The sequence below is a fragment of the Phalacrocorax aristotelis genome, chromosome 10, assembly GCF_949628215.1.
Source record: "Phalacrocorax aristotelis chromosome 10, bGulAri2.1, whole genome shotgun sequence".
NCBI lineage: Eukaryota > Metazoa > Chordata > Aves > Suliformes > Phalacrocoracidae > Phalacrocorax > Phalacrocorax aristotelis.
In genome coordinates, this window is record NC_134285.1 from 12,284,738 (window position 1) to 12,300,302 (window position 15,565).

The following is a 15,565-nucleotide window of genomic DNA, read 5'->3' on the forward strand; positions in this document are numbered from 1 at the left end:
AAAACTGTGTTTAAAATGTAAATACTAGAAAGAAATAATTATATTAGGCGATTTTTAATACAGGTAGGACTACTTAGGTGAATGAGGTGCAAAAGTTAAATTAGTCTTCACAATAATTTGACGTAGATGGGAAGGCTCTTTGTGCTGACACTGTCGCTTCATGCATTTCTTCCAGTCAGTTCAAACAAATGTTAAAGTAAATGTTAGTGGAGAAGTTTGATTTCTATCTTAGAGCCAGTGGAGAGGGGATGAAAATTTCTGATTCATAATATAATTCACTGAGAAAACTGTGAATCTGAATATAAATGAAATTAATTTTAAGTCAGTTACTCAAGCTGAAAAACTCAAATTCCTACTTAGTCAATAAAAGCTTACACAGAACTGACAAACTTGCTTTTAGTCCATGCACTCTAGAAGGTAAATAAGAGGATAAACATTTATTTTGGCCATTCTGGGGTGAAGGTGCTGAGGTAACAGAAAGGAGGATCAAGAAAGGGGAAAATCATTTGTGGTCACTACTGTGACAAAAAAAAAAAGTTATTTTAGATTTAAATACATACAGAGTTTTCATAAAGACTGATGCTGTGTAGCTAATATCTACACAAAGGCTGAATCTCACCACACATAAAGTCTGGCCACAAAAGGTATTTTGTGTGATAGGGGGCTTTAGAAAAACATTTGGCAGCTTCACGGTCACATTCACATGCCATTTTTTGACACTCATCTTCTAGTGATTCTGAAAGAAAACACAGTAAGTTTTATGTTAGTCTGAAGTAATTAAAAATACCAAATGGAATACCAAGAATTGCTACCTTATGTACCATGTTTGCCATATAAATGGCTCTTATATTTTAAGTGCAATAGAAACTGTACTGAGCTCTAGTAAGACTTCCAGTTCTTTCGTGTTCTTTAGGCAGAGCTCCGTGACAGGACATCTCGGCAACAGAGAATGTGCAAGCATGGTTTGGTTTAGCAACAGTTGATAAACAGCGGAACTATCTTGTTAGGTGGGAATATAATAATTAGATGAAGACTTAAATACTCTTCTTCACCTTCTTTAACAAAGGAACGCTGACAACCGATTCCTCTCTAAAAAGTGGTATGTGACCCTCCCTGTCTGCCCTGTTGCTCTAGCAACACCTGAGTTTGGGAAGATACTTTCCATTTCATATATGCTTTAATCTACTGAAGGATGTAGCATTAAAATTATAGATGTGAAATAAGGGGTGCGAAGATGTTCTATGTTCAGTTTAAACCACCCACCTTTATTAAGGCATTCAGTAAGAACTTCAGTCAAGTGTGTTTAAGGACGATAAAATCTATGTTTGGCCATACTTGGTTTATAATTTTAGTGTTATAACTTAACATATTTCTTGGCGTCAAGGTTTCTTCTTGGCATGAACATTTCTTCTACAGCAATATATTTTGGTTTTATTGTGCCAACCCAGAAATGTGTGTTTTTTCTCTCTGCGACTGTCTGTAAACTGAAAAATCCTTGATCATATTTTGTCTGAGCATTTAACATTTTGAAAGCTTAACTGAATCTCTGCTTGAGACTTGTCTACGAGCAGAACAAGCGTTCGGTTTTGTGAATGAAGACAAATTCTGCAATGAAATGGAAATGTTTGTAATGTATATACGTTGATGCTGCAACTAGCTACCCAAAGAACTAATAAACAGTATAAGTAGCATAAACAACATGATAGAATAAAAAAAAAATATTGACTGAGGAGAACTATTCCTTTTCCTTCTCTTGTTACTGCTCCAAACTTAATCTTCTCCATTGTACTCCAGGGACTTCGTTTCAGCTTTGTTTCTTGATGACATGCCTACTATCTTGGCCAGTATTTTAAAATATTATCAGCTTCTGGACTGGAATAGGAGCAGAACCTTTACAGCCAAATATAGGTGGACTGTAATGTCTCAGTTAATCAGGTAGTTTGAGAGAGGAGATGCTTAGTACTTCAGGAGCAAAGGAGGAAATTAGCAAGTAGAGATTCTGCATGAGGCAGACACTTGGGCAAAGTAAAGGTTGAATGAAAAAGAGGAAAGGAAATACTGTCAAAAACTTTGATTTCAGGTCAGGCAAATTCTAAATTGAGTTATGAAACGACAGGGGTTTGTGTTTTCTCTGAATGGCCTACTGTGTTGCCTTTAAACTGTGGTAGTCAGAAACTCAGACTTGTTGTAAGCATGTTTATATAAGGTCTGTATTTTTGTGGTGCACATAATAACCAATTCATAAGCTGATTTGCATTCTAGGTAATAGCATAGAATTACATGCAAAGTAACTTCAAAGTAGTACCTGATTTAAAAAACAAAACCAAACCAAACCTAACAACAACAAGAAAAAAAACCTGCAGGTTTTGGGTGCTTGTGAGAAGTTATAGTTTCAAAAAGCCATTGAAGTGTATTGGAAAATATTTGCTAAAACTTAGGGAATTGTGAACAAATAATGTTTTATTTTTTATTATAACAAAAAAGAAATGCTGCTTTTTCCTGTTAAATGTTTTTTGTTTCTTTCTTTGATATCGCTTTGTCCTTCTTTTTTATACTATAGCATAGCAAGTGTATTGCATCCATATTTTGGAGCAACTGAACAAAATTTATCAGGATGTGGTCAGCCATCTGTTACAACTTGTACACTAATTATGTAAATATTTTCAAATTAAAATTTTCTGGCTTGTGGACATGTTACATAAATAAACATACTCATCAAATATTTTACTACCTCAGTGTTTGAAATTGTAAGTTGTAATTGTGAATTAACTCATAAATTGTAGCCACTAGCAGTGGGATGCGCAACCAGTATGCCAAAATATTTGTCCATCATAAACTTACAAATGGTGTGAAATATTTTCTGCTAAGTATAAAAAGGGTCCTTTTTAAACAGTTGTAATTTTCTTGCCTCCTGTTTATAGTAGCTCTCCCAATTGGAGACCTGCAGGGAATAGAATAACATGGGTTCCTCAGCGTATGTAAGTGCTGAGTAAAAAGAGGGGGTTTTTTAGTAGTGTTTTCTGAAAGGGTAATAGAAGCTCGTAGATCAGAACTTTGTTTGCTTATGTATGTCAGTTTGTAGGGATTAAGAAGAAGAAATTGCATTCATTGGTTGGCATAGCTGTGCTTTTAGAAGGCACAGCTTACCCTGGCAAAAAAGTCACAAAAGGAAGGGTGGTAAGATAAGAATTTTACTGTTAATTAAGAAAATGTCTTTCTGTGAAGTCAATGAGACAATCAGTAGAAGTAAAAAAGAAAACAAAACCAAAACCCCACCAACCAAGAACGAGAACTGTTCACTCACCGCACACAGCAGCATTGTCTTCACATTCCCAGTGGTAGCTTTCCGTCTTTGGATGACAACCAGCTTGTTCTGCCTTACCATAGCAGCAGTCATGGTTAAAGCAGCACCTGAGAGTAAGAGAAATGGGCTTGCCTTAATTCATCTGAGGTGATTTGTGGTCACATAATCGGGATGGTTTTTATCAGCATGTTATTACATGGCTACATTTCACAGGCTGTGAAATAATCAAACAGCATATGCGAATGTACAGTTATCTGCGCAGGAATCAAAGCAAGGCAATTGTTTTATAGATCACCTGGAAAAAATTATTACTTTTTCATGTAATCAGTGGTGAGGAAAATGTCTGATACACATTGATCTAGTTGAAATTCCTCATAGATGAAAATAAGAGGAATCTTTAAAGCATTCTCAGTTTTAAACACAATAACCTTTTAGGTGGGTATGCCTCCCTTCTAATCCCTTCCAAGGAAAAGACTAAATGCCAGAGTAGTCTGTCAGATAAACAATGTTGTATTTTTCTGGCAATTATTGATGCTATTGTAACAGTTTACAAATAGGGGAAGGGCAAGAAGATTAGTTAGGCCATAGCATACTATCATAAATGTTGTCTTACAGCAAAGTCTGTATTAAAAGACAGTGGCAGAAAAGCTGAGAGCCAATGAAATATTCAGGAATAAATAGCCATGGGTGCTGCTTAATGGCATAATATAACTAAAACTGTTTGCTCAGTATCGTGAGAAAATTGCCTAAATCGTGGGAAATTGCCTAAAATGATGATTTCAAAATTGTCATAATTGGGACAATGAATTCAGTAGACTTTCTATTGCATTGTGGACCTGAACAGTACAGGTAAGCATCAATGGCATATTTTAATGCTTAAAAAAAGAATTATTCTTCTGTTGTAGAGTCTTTGCAAGCCCAGAATAGCAAGTGGGGGAGGTAACAAGGATCTGAAATTAGATAGCTTGTAAGTTTTTGCTGCAAACTAACCATACTCTTCTATTTTTGACTCAGTGGAAGAACACGATGTATCTGTGAGCTCTTTGCATTTAGTCATTTAGTTTCCTCCTGGTAGCCTAAAACCCTCATATTACAGTAGGCACATGATATTTGGATGATGTTTAGATTGCCTGAGGAATTTGTGTCTGCAATAGAAAAAGTTAATGCTGTGAGCTCTCACTTGCAATTACTGGGTTTTTTCCTATGCTTATTAAATAATTACTTGGTAAATCCACATGAATTTCCATTTAAAGATCCTGCAGTATGGAACAGTTGAACATCACGTGCCTGTGAAGGAGCTCAGTACATCTGTTTCGTGTGTAGAAATAATAAAAAAAATTACTTCCCATGGGTCTTTTAGCAGTACTAAGGCACCAGGAAGTATGGCTTCTTTTGCTATAGTGCTGTAGTCTATCACAGTTGCTCACAGAATGGTAGGAGTTGGAAGGGACCTCTGGAGATCATCTCGTCCAACCCCCCTGCTTGAGCAGGCACACCCAGAGCAGGGGGCACAGGAACGCATCCAGGTGGGTTTGAATGTCTCCAGGGAAGGGACTCCACAACGTCCCTGGGCAGCCTGTGCCACTGCTCTGGCACCCTCACAGGAAAGAAGTTTTTTCTCATGTTGAGGTGGAACTTCCTGTGTTCCAACTTGTGCCCATTGACCCTTGTCCTGTCATTGGGCACTATTGAAAAGAGCCTAGTCCCATCATCCTGACATCCACCCTATAGATATTTACAGGTATTGATGAGATCCCCTCTCAGTCTTCTCTTCTCCAGGCTGAACAAACCCAAGCCTCTCAGCCTTTGCGCATAAGGGAGATGCTCCAGCCCCCCGGTCATCGTGGTAGCTCTCTGCTGGACTTCCTCAAGCAGTTCCCTGTCCTTCTTAACCTGGGGGGCCCAGAACTGGACACAGTACTCCAAATGTGGTCTCACTAGGGCAGAGTAGAGGGGGAAGATAACCTCTCTCGACCTGCTGGCCACACTCCTTTTTATGCAACCTGGGATATTGTTGGCCTTCTTGGCCACAAGGGCACATTGCTGGCTCAGGGTCAACCTGCTGCCCACCAGCACTCCCGGGTCCTTCTCGGCAGAGCTGCTGTCCAGCAGGTCACCCCCAGCCTGTGCTGGTGCCTGGGGTTGTTCCTCCCCAGGTGCAGGGCCTTGCACTGGCTTTTGTTGAATCTCACCAGGTTCCCCCTCAGCCCAGCTCTCCAGCTTGTGCAGGTCTCACTGGATGGCAGCACAGCCTTCTGGTGTATCAGCCACTCCTCCCAGCTTGGTATCATCAGAGAACTTGCTGAGGTTACGCTCTATCCCATCATCCAGGTCACTGATGAATATATTGATCAGGACTGGACCCAGCACAGACCCCTGGGGAACACAGCTACTGATAGGCCTCTATCCAGACTCTTTATATGTTTACAAAAATTTTTAGATTCACTTTAGTCCTTTTTTAAGCATTTTAAATGAAAGTAGATGCTTAAGGATTTTACATTTTATCGTATGAAAGCAATATATGTCTCCTTTTGAAAGTTTATAAGTGGCAGGCAAACACCTAAATTGCAGTAACGATTATTTGAATAATTCCATTACAGACATTCTTACTACAGATTAAGTATTTCTGCATTTTCACTTAACTTGGTTTTGGACCTAATTCTGAACGTAAACAGCCCACTGTATAGCTCAAAAGTTTAAGAAATCAAACTTGCTTAGAATCTTTGCCTCTACATTCAATTGGTGCAATTCTTGGTTCTGTTCAAATGCAGTAGAGTAAATACACTCACTTCTGGCCTATTCTTAAAATTCTGTAGCTATTGAAACCCAGACCACAAATATGTGAAGAAGCAGCATCTTCCTACAGTGGGACTTCCACAAAGTGAAAAAATGGCCTACAATGAAAAATTGGCAAACTGCAGATTCTCCATCATTATCTTTAGGTATACAGATGACCAGAACTAATAACGCTCCCTTCATATTGTATGTGTTCCCAGTCATTAAAATAGCAATTACATTCTACAAAATTGTCTTTATTTAAACAACAGATTACACATACAGAAACTTGAAATATGTGGGTAGAGATTCTAAAAGTTTTAGGTCTAATCACGACTAGAATTTTTATTTAAAAAATCAGGTTTGAACTTTCCATGTATTCTGCCCTAAAGGTGAGTATCAGATGTTTGTTTTCCTTTTAATTTAAAATATACGTGTCCGATACATCAAACCTTGAGATGTCACATACGGTGGGGAAATGTATCAGTATAATGATAAACTTGAAAATATAAACCCTTTATTTAACTACTGTTACCAGAAAATCATCTTCCTGCCAGCTAACTTTCAATTATAAATTAAAGTGATGGTAGTCAATATGCTGAGATTTAGTAATAAATACAAAGGTCTGTTTTTAGAATTATTTTAGTAACAACTCATAATCCCTTTTATTCAAAAGTTGCTTTGAACTTTTATATATTTGAATATAGCTATATTACTATATATATTTCTTTATATATTTGAATGTTATATATTTGAACCTTTAACAGGTTTAATTTTGCATAATTTTAATGTATTACTTTGAATACTAATAAAATGGTGTGAATAGCAATAGAATCAAGATTTTTCAGTTGCAACTTTTTTTAATTTTTTGTTTTATTTTTATAGATAACTTGAATGTACGAGCTTTTAAGCTTCTCCAAGAACACTTTAGTTCTTCAGCTCTTGGCCAAACAGCAACAGCAAAGAAACTTAATTGTACTGTGAATCCAGCGTTAATGCAATAAGTTTTGCGTTAAAGGCAAGACTCATGTACATCTAGAGTAACACAATTTTAATGTTTCAGAGTTTCTTAGCTGTCTGAGGTGTGTTTAAACTCAGTTCCCTCACTGATATTAAAAAGGCCTAATATTTTAGTCCTTTTACTCTGTCATCTGCATACATTCAGCACTTAATTACTCAGAAAAATAGTTACTCTTACCAGTCCACTCTGTCCTTGGGCCATCCTCTTCCTCCCAGACCACAGTAGCATCCATAACGTAGGTAGGCAAAAGGAGATCGTCCTGTAGTACATCTAATGGCTCCAGCTAATTCAAGAATTCCTCTTCGATTTCTAAAATGGGCTTTTCCAAAAGTGCCTTGATAAACTGTGGAAGAAAACCTTTATTTTCTTATTGAATCAGACATGTCAGTCCTTGAAAATAATACAGTTTTCTTTTTGATGCTTTGGGGCCACACTGCTTGACCCCATCGCTTTTTACACCAATCTATAGTGATCAGAATCTGAATGGCATTCTGAATAGTTGCAGTGGTTTCCTCCCGTCAAGGCAGTATACAATGGCAGACTTCCGTCATTTCCAGTCTTGAAACTGGCAAGGGTAAGCATGCGTCCTGTACTCTAGGTCCACTAATCTGCTAAGATTAGATGCCCTAAGCATTGCAGTATTTTCTCCTTATCATAACATGCAATTTTTCCCATGTTATTTTGTAGAATATAATGCTTTACATTTGAACAAATATGCCCTCTATGATTTACAAGACTCTATTTAGGAACTTAATCATCCTATGTCAGTACTAAAGCAGTAAGTCCAGGGCAGCAGATAAATATTGAGACACCAGATTACTTTTCTTAGGGCTTCGTGTAATCCTTCAGGTTGAGCTAACGCATCAAAGACCCTGAATGATAATAGGCAGCATTTCCTTGCAGTGCAGGCTCCAAGCCATTTGCAGCAATTTTTAAGAAGCTGGATGAGTGCAAAACAAATTAGCAGAAGGCAAATTAGCAGGAGGCTGCTGATTAGAGTTGTCTTACTAATTAAACTAATGATTTATTTTGGTATGAGGACAGTTTATAAACCTTAACTCCCAGTACTGGATACAGGTTGGGAAAAACATTAAGCTTTAATAACTGATAATATTTGTGAGAGAGACAGCAGAAAAAATAGTTAGACTTTGTAATTGAAGACTTTGATATTTATTTTCCTACAGAATAACTATATGATTATACAGTTTGCATATAATCTGTATAATCATATAATCTATTATAATAGACTAATAGACCAACATATTATAATAGGTTATATGATTAACTATAACCAGTTAATGGAAGGTCTGCCAGGAGAATGTTGTTCCCAGCACAGTTGAGTAACTTGAAACGCATGGGATACTGGTGACCTCCAGCACTTGTAATTTCATGAAACAAAGGGATTTAAACGCCTCATGAAATCACTTCACTAAGAAATACCTGGTGACTGTAGAAAATTAATAGCATGGCTTTTTCATAGAATCATAGAATTCTAGAATAGTTTGGGTTGGAAGGGACTTTTGGAGGTCATCTAGTCCAACTCCCCTGCAATTAGCAGGAACATCTTCAACTAGATCAGGTTGCTCAGAGCCCCATCCAGCCTGGCCTTGAATGTTTCCAGGGATGGGGCATCTACCACCTTTCTGTGCAATCTGTTCATGTTACATCACCATCATTGTTAAAAAAAATAAAAGCCCAAAACAAACCTCTTCCTCATATCCAGTCTAAATCTACCCTCGTTTAGTTTAAAACCATTACCCCATGTCCTGTCACAACAGGCTTTGCCAAAGAGATTGCCCCCATCTTTCTTATAGGCCCCCTTGAGGTACTGGAAGGCTGCTATTAAGGTCTCCCCGCAGCCTTCTCTTCTCCAGGCTGAACAACCCCAACCCTCTCAGCCTGTCTTCACAGGAGAGGTGCTCCAGCCCTTGGATCATTTTTGTGGCCTCCTCTGGACCTGCTCCAACAGATTCATGTCCTTTCTGTGTTGAGGGCTCCAGAGCTGGACGCAGCACTCCAGGTGGGGTCTCACCAAGCAGAGTAGAGGGGCAGAATCACCTCCCTCAGCTTGCTGGCCACGCTGCTTTTGATTCAGCCCAGGATACAGTTGGCCTTCTGGGCTGCAAGCGCGCATTGTCGGCTCATGTCTAGCTTTTCATCCACCAGCAGCCCCAGGTTCTTCTCTGTAGGGCTGCTCCGAATCCCTTTGTCCCCCAGCCTGTATTGGTACGGGGGTTGCCCCAGCCCAGGTGCAGGACCCTGCGTGTGGCCTTGTTGAACCTCATGAGGTTCTCACAGGCCCACCTCTCCCGCTTGTCTAGGTCCCTCTGGATGACATCCTGTCCTGGTGTGTCAAGTGCACTGCTCAGCTTGGTGTCATCTACAAACTTGCTGAGGGTGCACTCAATGCCACTATGTCATTGATGAAGATATCAAACAGTACTGGTCGCAGTATGGATCCCTGAGGGACACCACTCGTCATCAGTCTCCATCTCGACATCAAGCCATTGACCACTACCCTCTGGATGCAGCTATCCAACCAATTCGTTGTTGACTGAACAAGTCTGCCCATCAGATCCATATCTCTCCATTTAGAGAGAAGGATGCTGTGGGGGACTGTGTCAAAGGCCTTACAGAAGTCCAGATAGATGACATCCATAAATCTTGTCCACTGATGTCATCAATCCATCACAGAAGGCCATTAGGTTGGTCAGGCAGGACTTGCCCTTGGTGAAGCCATGCTGGCTGCCTCAAATCATCTCCCTGTCTTCCATGTGCCTTAGCATAGCTTCTAGGAGGATCTGTTCCATGATTTTCCCAGGCACAGAAGTGAGGCTGACAGGACGGTAGTTCCCTGGGCCCTCCTTGCTGCCATTTTTAAGAATGGCAGCAAATGTTTCCCTTTTTCTAGTCCCCAGGGACTTCCCCTGACTGCCACGACTTTTCAAATATCATGGAGAGTGGCTTGGCAACTACATCAGCCAATTCCCTCAGGACGCTGGGATGCATCATGTCAGGTCCCATAGACTTGCGTATATTCAGGTTCCTCAAGTGGTCATGAACCTTATCTTCCCTTATAGTGGGAGGGATTTTGTTCCCCTAGCTCCCATCTTGCAGTCCATCCACTCGAGAGGTGTCAGAAGAGAGGCTGTCAGAAAAGACTGAGGAAAAGAAGTTGTTGAGTACCTCAGCCTTTCCTTCTCTGTTGTTATCAATTTGCCAGTCTTGCTCATCAGGGGGGTGGGGTGTACGCTTTCTTTGACTTTCCTTTTCTGCCTGCATGCCTATAGAAGCCCTTCTTATATTTGCACCCCTTGCCAAGTTCAGCTCCAGCTTGGCCTTCCTGACCCCATCCCTACACAACTGGGCAGCATCCCTAGGCTCTTCCCAGGATACGTGTCCCTGCATCCACTGCCAGTGCATTTCCTTTTTGCCCTTTAGTTTGACCAGCAGGTCTCAATTCATCAATGCTGGTCTCTTGCCTTCCTTTCCTGATTTCTTACACCTGTGTATTGAGAGCTCTTAGACTCTATGGAAAGTGTTTTTAAAGATCTGCCAGCTTTCTTCTGTTCCCTTGTCCCTGAGGGCAGTTTCCCAGGGGCTTCTATTGACTAACTCCTTGAAGAGCTGGAAGTTTGCTTTCCTAAAAGTCAGGGTCCTGACTTGACTCTTTGCCCGACCCATGTCCCTCAGGACTGTGAACTCCATCAGTGCATGATCACTGCAGCCCAGGCTGCCTCCAGTCTTGATGTCACTGATTAGCTCACTTGCATTGGTGACCAACAGGTCCAGTATTGCATCCCCTCTGGTAGGGCTGTCTATTACCTGGGTAAAGAAATTATCCTCAATGCATTCCAGGAGTCTCCTGGATTGCCTACAGCTCACTGTCCTGCTTTTTCGGATGTCGGGGTGGTTTAAGTCCCCCAGCAGGACGAGAGCCTGCGAGCATGATGCCTCCTGTAGCTGGAGTAAGAAGGCTTCGTCAGCAGGCTCCCCTTGATCGGGCAGCCTGTGGTCGACACCACCCACAAGGTTCCCTTTGTTGCCTCAGTCTCTGATTCTTACCCATATGCTTTCAACCCACTCATGGCTATTCTTCAGAGACAGCTCTTCACAGTCTATCCATTTCTTGGTGCAAAGGACAACGCCTCCACCCCTCCTTCCTCACCTGTCCCTTCTGAACAGACAGATCGGGCCAGCTCCAGAGTGGTTCCCCTCAGCAACTGACCCTTCCTTTCCTTTATAGCACATTCAGATCTCCCACAATTGCTCTGAAAATGCCCAGGCCTTGTCAGCATCTCCCACGAGAGCTGCTGGCTCCCAGTGGGTCTTTCCGCTGCTGCGGTGCTTCCCAGCCTCGGGAACCCCCCCGTGCACTGAGACCTGCCGCTCCGCTGTGGGCTGGGCTGGCTCTGGAGCAGCTCCCCTTGGCAACTGACCATGTATAAATATGTTTAAGGTGTTCTGTAGTGATATTTCCTTTGTATAGTCATAGTGCTCCAGTAGTTCAGAACTTGAAACTTGGGAATAAGCAGACTTTCTGATGCATCTCCAAGATCTTGCCAGAAGTGGAAACCTCTGAACTGTATGCATTACAGATACTTGGGGGTTTTTTTTCTTAGATTTTTTTCCTCTTGTTTCATAAGCCATCAGGAATGGCATTTTTTGCCTCGTCTTGTTGCCCAGACTGCTGATGTGCTATTTCCACAAACTGTGGTCACGTGTAAATTTTTTGAAAGGATAAATTTGCCTGTTTTGATACTGTGGACCAAGCATTGAGAAACAGGTAAATTGCATTTCCCTTCCTCCTCACTGCCCACGGAATGGGTGACTGCGATGCCTGACTCAGAGCTACCGGACCAAAGCCAGGCTCTCTGTAACAATCAGTCTCGTCTGGCAGAAGCAGTGAAACAGTCTTCCATTGCTTCCCTTAATGTTCTTGCTGGGGTTTGTGCCGTGCAAAAGATGAAGGCTAGAGGATGATCAAAATGCAGAAGGAATAATAGGGGCATGCAGAGGTCAGGAAGTAGAATTGGGGCAGTGAGCTTGGTGGGACCTTAAGTTGGCCCTATTATGCAAGCACCTTACCTTATGGTGTTTAATCATGCGATTGCCTTTCCCCACCCCCAGACCCTGCCTCATTCTGTGCACAGAATCTGTTTTAAGAAAGAATTGAGCCTCTCGTCCTTAGGACCCTTCTATTTGCAAGATTTGGTTTGGTGAATCTGCAAGCAGTGTAGGAATGTATTTAAAAAGTGCAAGAAGACAAAAGAGAATCTCTTAATTAAAGCAGCTGAATGCTATTCTGGAAAACTGGATTTTATCCTTACAGCTGTCACAAAGGTTCAGCATGAGGTTAGTTTAATCACTTTAAAACAATGCCTATCAATGTTTACTAACAGTATGCTCCCAGCCTGCTGATTGCCTGGGGCTGGAGTACCAAATTACTGCAATACTTAGTGAGAGCCAGGCATTGAGTAGTTGAAGTTCCACATAAATTTTAAGTAGTCATAGTTAAAATCTGGTTCTAACGTTTTACCACAGGAACTTAAAATTAGTGGATGCTCTTTTGTGTCAGCCCACCTACCTATCTGAAAAAGAGTGGTGATGATGTAGTTTCACAGAAGTATGAAAGAAATAAGTACATTCAGATACTCTACTGATGAATACCTCAGAAAACCTATGAGGAAATGGACTGTAAATTATTACAACTGGTCTTTAATACTGCTTAATAAATAGGACATAGGAGACCCAAAAAAAAAAATAAAATTAAATACTTGCAAAGTGAGTAGTTGGCTATACTCAGGTATGAGGCAGGGGTCCTTTAATTACGTTCTCACATCATAACTTATTCATAAAGACTGACTCATTCTTTCAGGATAACCCAGTTATGGTTTTGTAGGCAACCTCGGTTCTAGCAGTTCCTAGCTTTTGAACTGCTTTGTAACTTCAGTGCTCCGAGATAGCTCTAATGCCCACAAGAAGAGTGTGGGTAAATGTGTTGGCTTTGTAGAAAGATTATTATTAGACGCGCAATTTCCAATCCCATGTTAAATACTGAACTTTTTAACACACTTGCACGTTATTGATGAACTTTTAAAAAGTAAGGTGAGACCCTCCGGCACTCCCGCGCTGCCCATGGAAGCTGAGGAGGGGATGGGCTGTCAGTGCAGCGGCAGCCGACAGCTCGCAGCCGGCAGCTCCGTACCGTCCCTTTGGGCGAGTTCTACCCAATTCTGCCCAAGTGCGTTAGACAATCTTTCTAAGTACTTATTTTCAAATGGCGAAGGTAGTCACTTGCCACGATCACCTCTCCTAACGCTCCTTCCTCTCTCCCCGCTCCTCCTGCCCTCCCCCAGGCGCAGCGAAGCCCCAGCCCTCAGGGTACGGAGCTTCCCCGCCGGGAAGGGAGGGCCGGCTCCCGGCGCGCCGCTCGCCCGCCGCCGCCGCAGACCCGCCTGCCCCAGGCTGAGCCCCGGCCCCGCTCTACTCACCGCCGGGCGGCAGCAGCAGCAGCAGCAGCAGCAGCAGCAGCAGCGGCCGGAGGGGCGGCCGCGGGGGCAGCGCCGGGCGGCGGGGTCCCATGGGCAGCGCGGAGGGCTCCGGGCAGCGGCGCCTTGCTGCGGGAGCGCACTGTGGCGGTGTGAGCCGCAGCAGCTGCGTGCCGCCTATAAAAGGCTGCTTTCTGCCCCGAGCCAGGTCCCCCGGAGCCGGAGCTGAAGACCACGCTGTGCTGTCCATCCGGCCAGAAGGGAGGAGCTGCCGCTGGAAGACCTGGGGAGCGCTGGGACCTGTCATTCGGGCGGTTGGGGCGCAGACACACGGACACATGCAGAGGCAGAGGGAACCCTGGAGTCGGGTTGTCTGCTGGCCTCTGATGAAGGGCCTCCACTCCGCTCCTCCTGGACGTTCCTGCTGTGGTAGCTTTAATTTCTCTGTGAATTACAGCACTTCCTGGACAATTTAATCCAGATCTGAAGACTTTAGACGGCAGTGAACTGTGCTGTACGTTATTCTAGTGGTTAATTATAACCGGTGCTGAATACATGTGCTGTACCTGTAATCTGAATTTGCCAAGCTTCATCTCCCAGTTGCCTCTTTTCTTAGAGGACTAAAGAGCAATCAACTCCTACACTGGTTATGGATATTTGTAACTTGATCAAAATAACTTTTTAACCTTCCCTCAACCAAAACAGAGTCTTACACTATTTTTTTGTACATTGTGTAATCTTCCTGTAGTTCTTCCATTCCCTTTCCAACCCTTCTATTATTTTGTAAAACCTACAACTAGATGCCATATTGCAATCACAGTTTCATTGCCTCTCTCAACACACAGACAATACCGTTTGCTTTTATGTGATTTTTCCTTGCTCATACATTCCAAGTATTTCATCAGATTATTGCACTGAAACCAGTGTTCAAACAATCAAAAGCGCTGAAATTTTGGGTATCGATTTTTTGTGTGTGTTTTTTGCTTTGTTTTCTTTTATTTTTGGCATTGTTATATAAGAGGATATGACCCCACTGGATCCCACTGAGGTCTACGCTACTAGGATAACGAAGGAAAGATAAAAACAAAGGCTTTTTTATGGAATTTAACAAAAACTTGTTCTTGGTCATGTCATCTAACTATTGGAGAGCAGCTGGTAGGTTTTTTTGTAGTGAATGGTATTTTCATCAAAGAAATAAAATGTTTTTTCATGTGCATACTGAAGGGTAATTCTACTTTTGTATTAGAATGCTCTGATATCTGCATTATATCCTTCCTTTTTAGTCAGAAGAGATGCAGAAAATTGTATGTGGTCTGATTCCAAAAGACAAAAAGCATGCACAGACAGATTGGATTTGGTTTTGTTATGTCCTTTAATCCACACTCTATGAAATGTTTGTGTTGGCACTGAAGTTAGGGTGGCAGAGGATAAATGTGGAAGCACATCTATTTAAGGTAGGATATTGATATGCCTTTGTACACCTGATACACCTTTGTGCAACTACATGCAGAACACCAGAAATGGTATGTTAGCATGGTCAAAACTGCACAGTGCTTGAACAAGCAGAAGGGATCATGGTATGAACTTGACAAACCAGGGGTAAGCAGGGTTTCCAGCTTCAGAGCTTGTATTCTGCAAAGGGACGAAAGTGGTTGGAGGCTTGCTGTGTGACTGTGACTTCCTGCTGATCGACACCAAGTAGCTTCTGACACACCATGCTATGATAACGCGGCCAGCTAGGCTTTTGAGTGTTGTGAAGAGAGTGGACCACAGGTACCACTGTGCTTCCCAACAGAGAAGGACTAGAATACCAGCAAAATAGGATCTGTGGCAAACAAATGTTGTCAGTGACCCTGAGAAGTCTCGGTAATGCACAAATTGTAATAGAAAAACCATCTATTTGGGATAGGTTTTTTAGAAATTTGTTTAAGATTTTGTTGCTACTGCCATCAACTGGGTCAAAGCAATTTTCCT

General features: G+C 42.0%; 1 protein-coding gene across 1 annotated transcript; it reads right to left on the minus strand.

Annotated features, from left to right (window-relative positions):
- Nucleotides 1-418: 418 nt before the first annotated feature.
- LOC142062619 (group 10 secretory phospholipase A2-like) lies at nt 419-14,013 on the minus strand. Its single transcript, XM_075105268.1, has 4 exons — nt 13,595-14,013; nt 7,278-7,443; nt 3,305-3,411; nt 419-736 (listed from the first exon to the last, which is right to left on the minus strand). Exons 1-4 carry the CDS (start codon nt 13,929-13,931, stop codon nt 591-593), a joined length of 756 nt encoding a protein of 251 aa, XP_074961369.1. The 5' UTR covers nt 13,932-14,013; the 3' UTR covers nt 419-590.
- Between the last annotated feature and the right edge of the window lie 1,552 nt (nt 14,014-15,565).

Coding starts and splice junctions, on each gene's coding strand:
- LOC142062619 (XM_075105268.1), bottom strand. CDS start 13,931: ATGTGTCCGTGTGTCTGCGCCCCAACCGCCCGAATGACAGGTCCCAGC. Junction 7,444..13,594: donor GCTGCTGCTGCCGCCCGGCG/GTGAGTAGAGCG, acceptor TTTCTTCCACAG/TTTATCAAGGCACTTTTGGA. Junction 3,412..7,277: donor CCCAAGGACAGAGTGGACTG/GTAAGAGTAACT, acceptor TCTTACTCTCAG/GTGCTGCTTTAACCATGACT.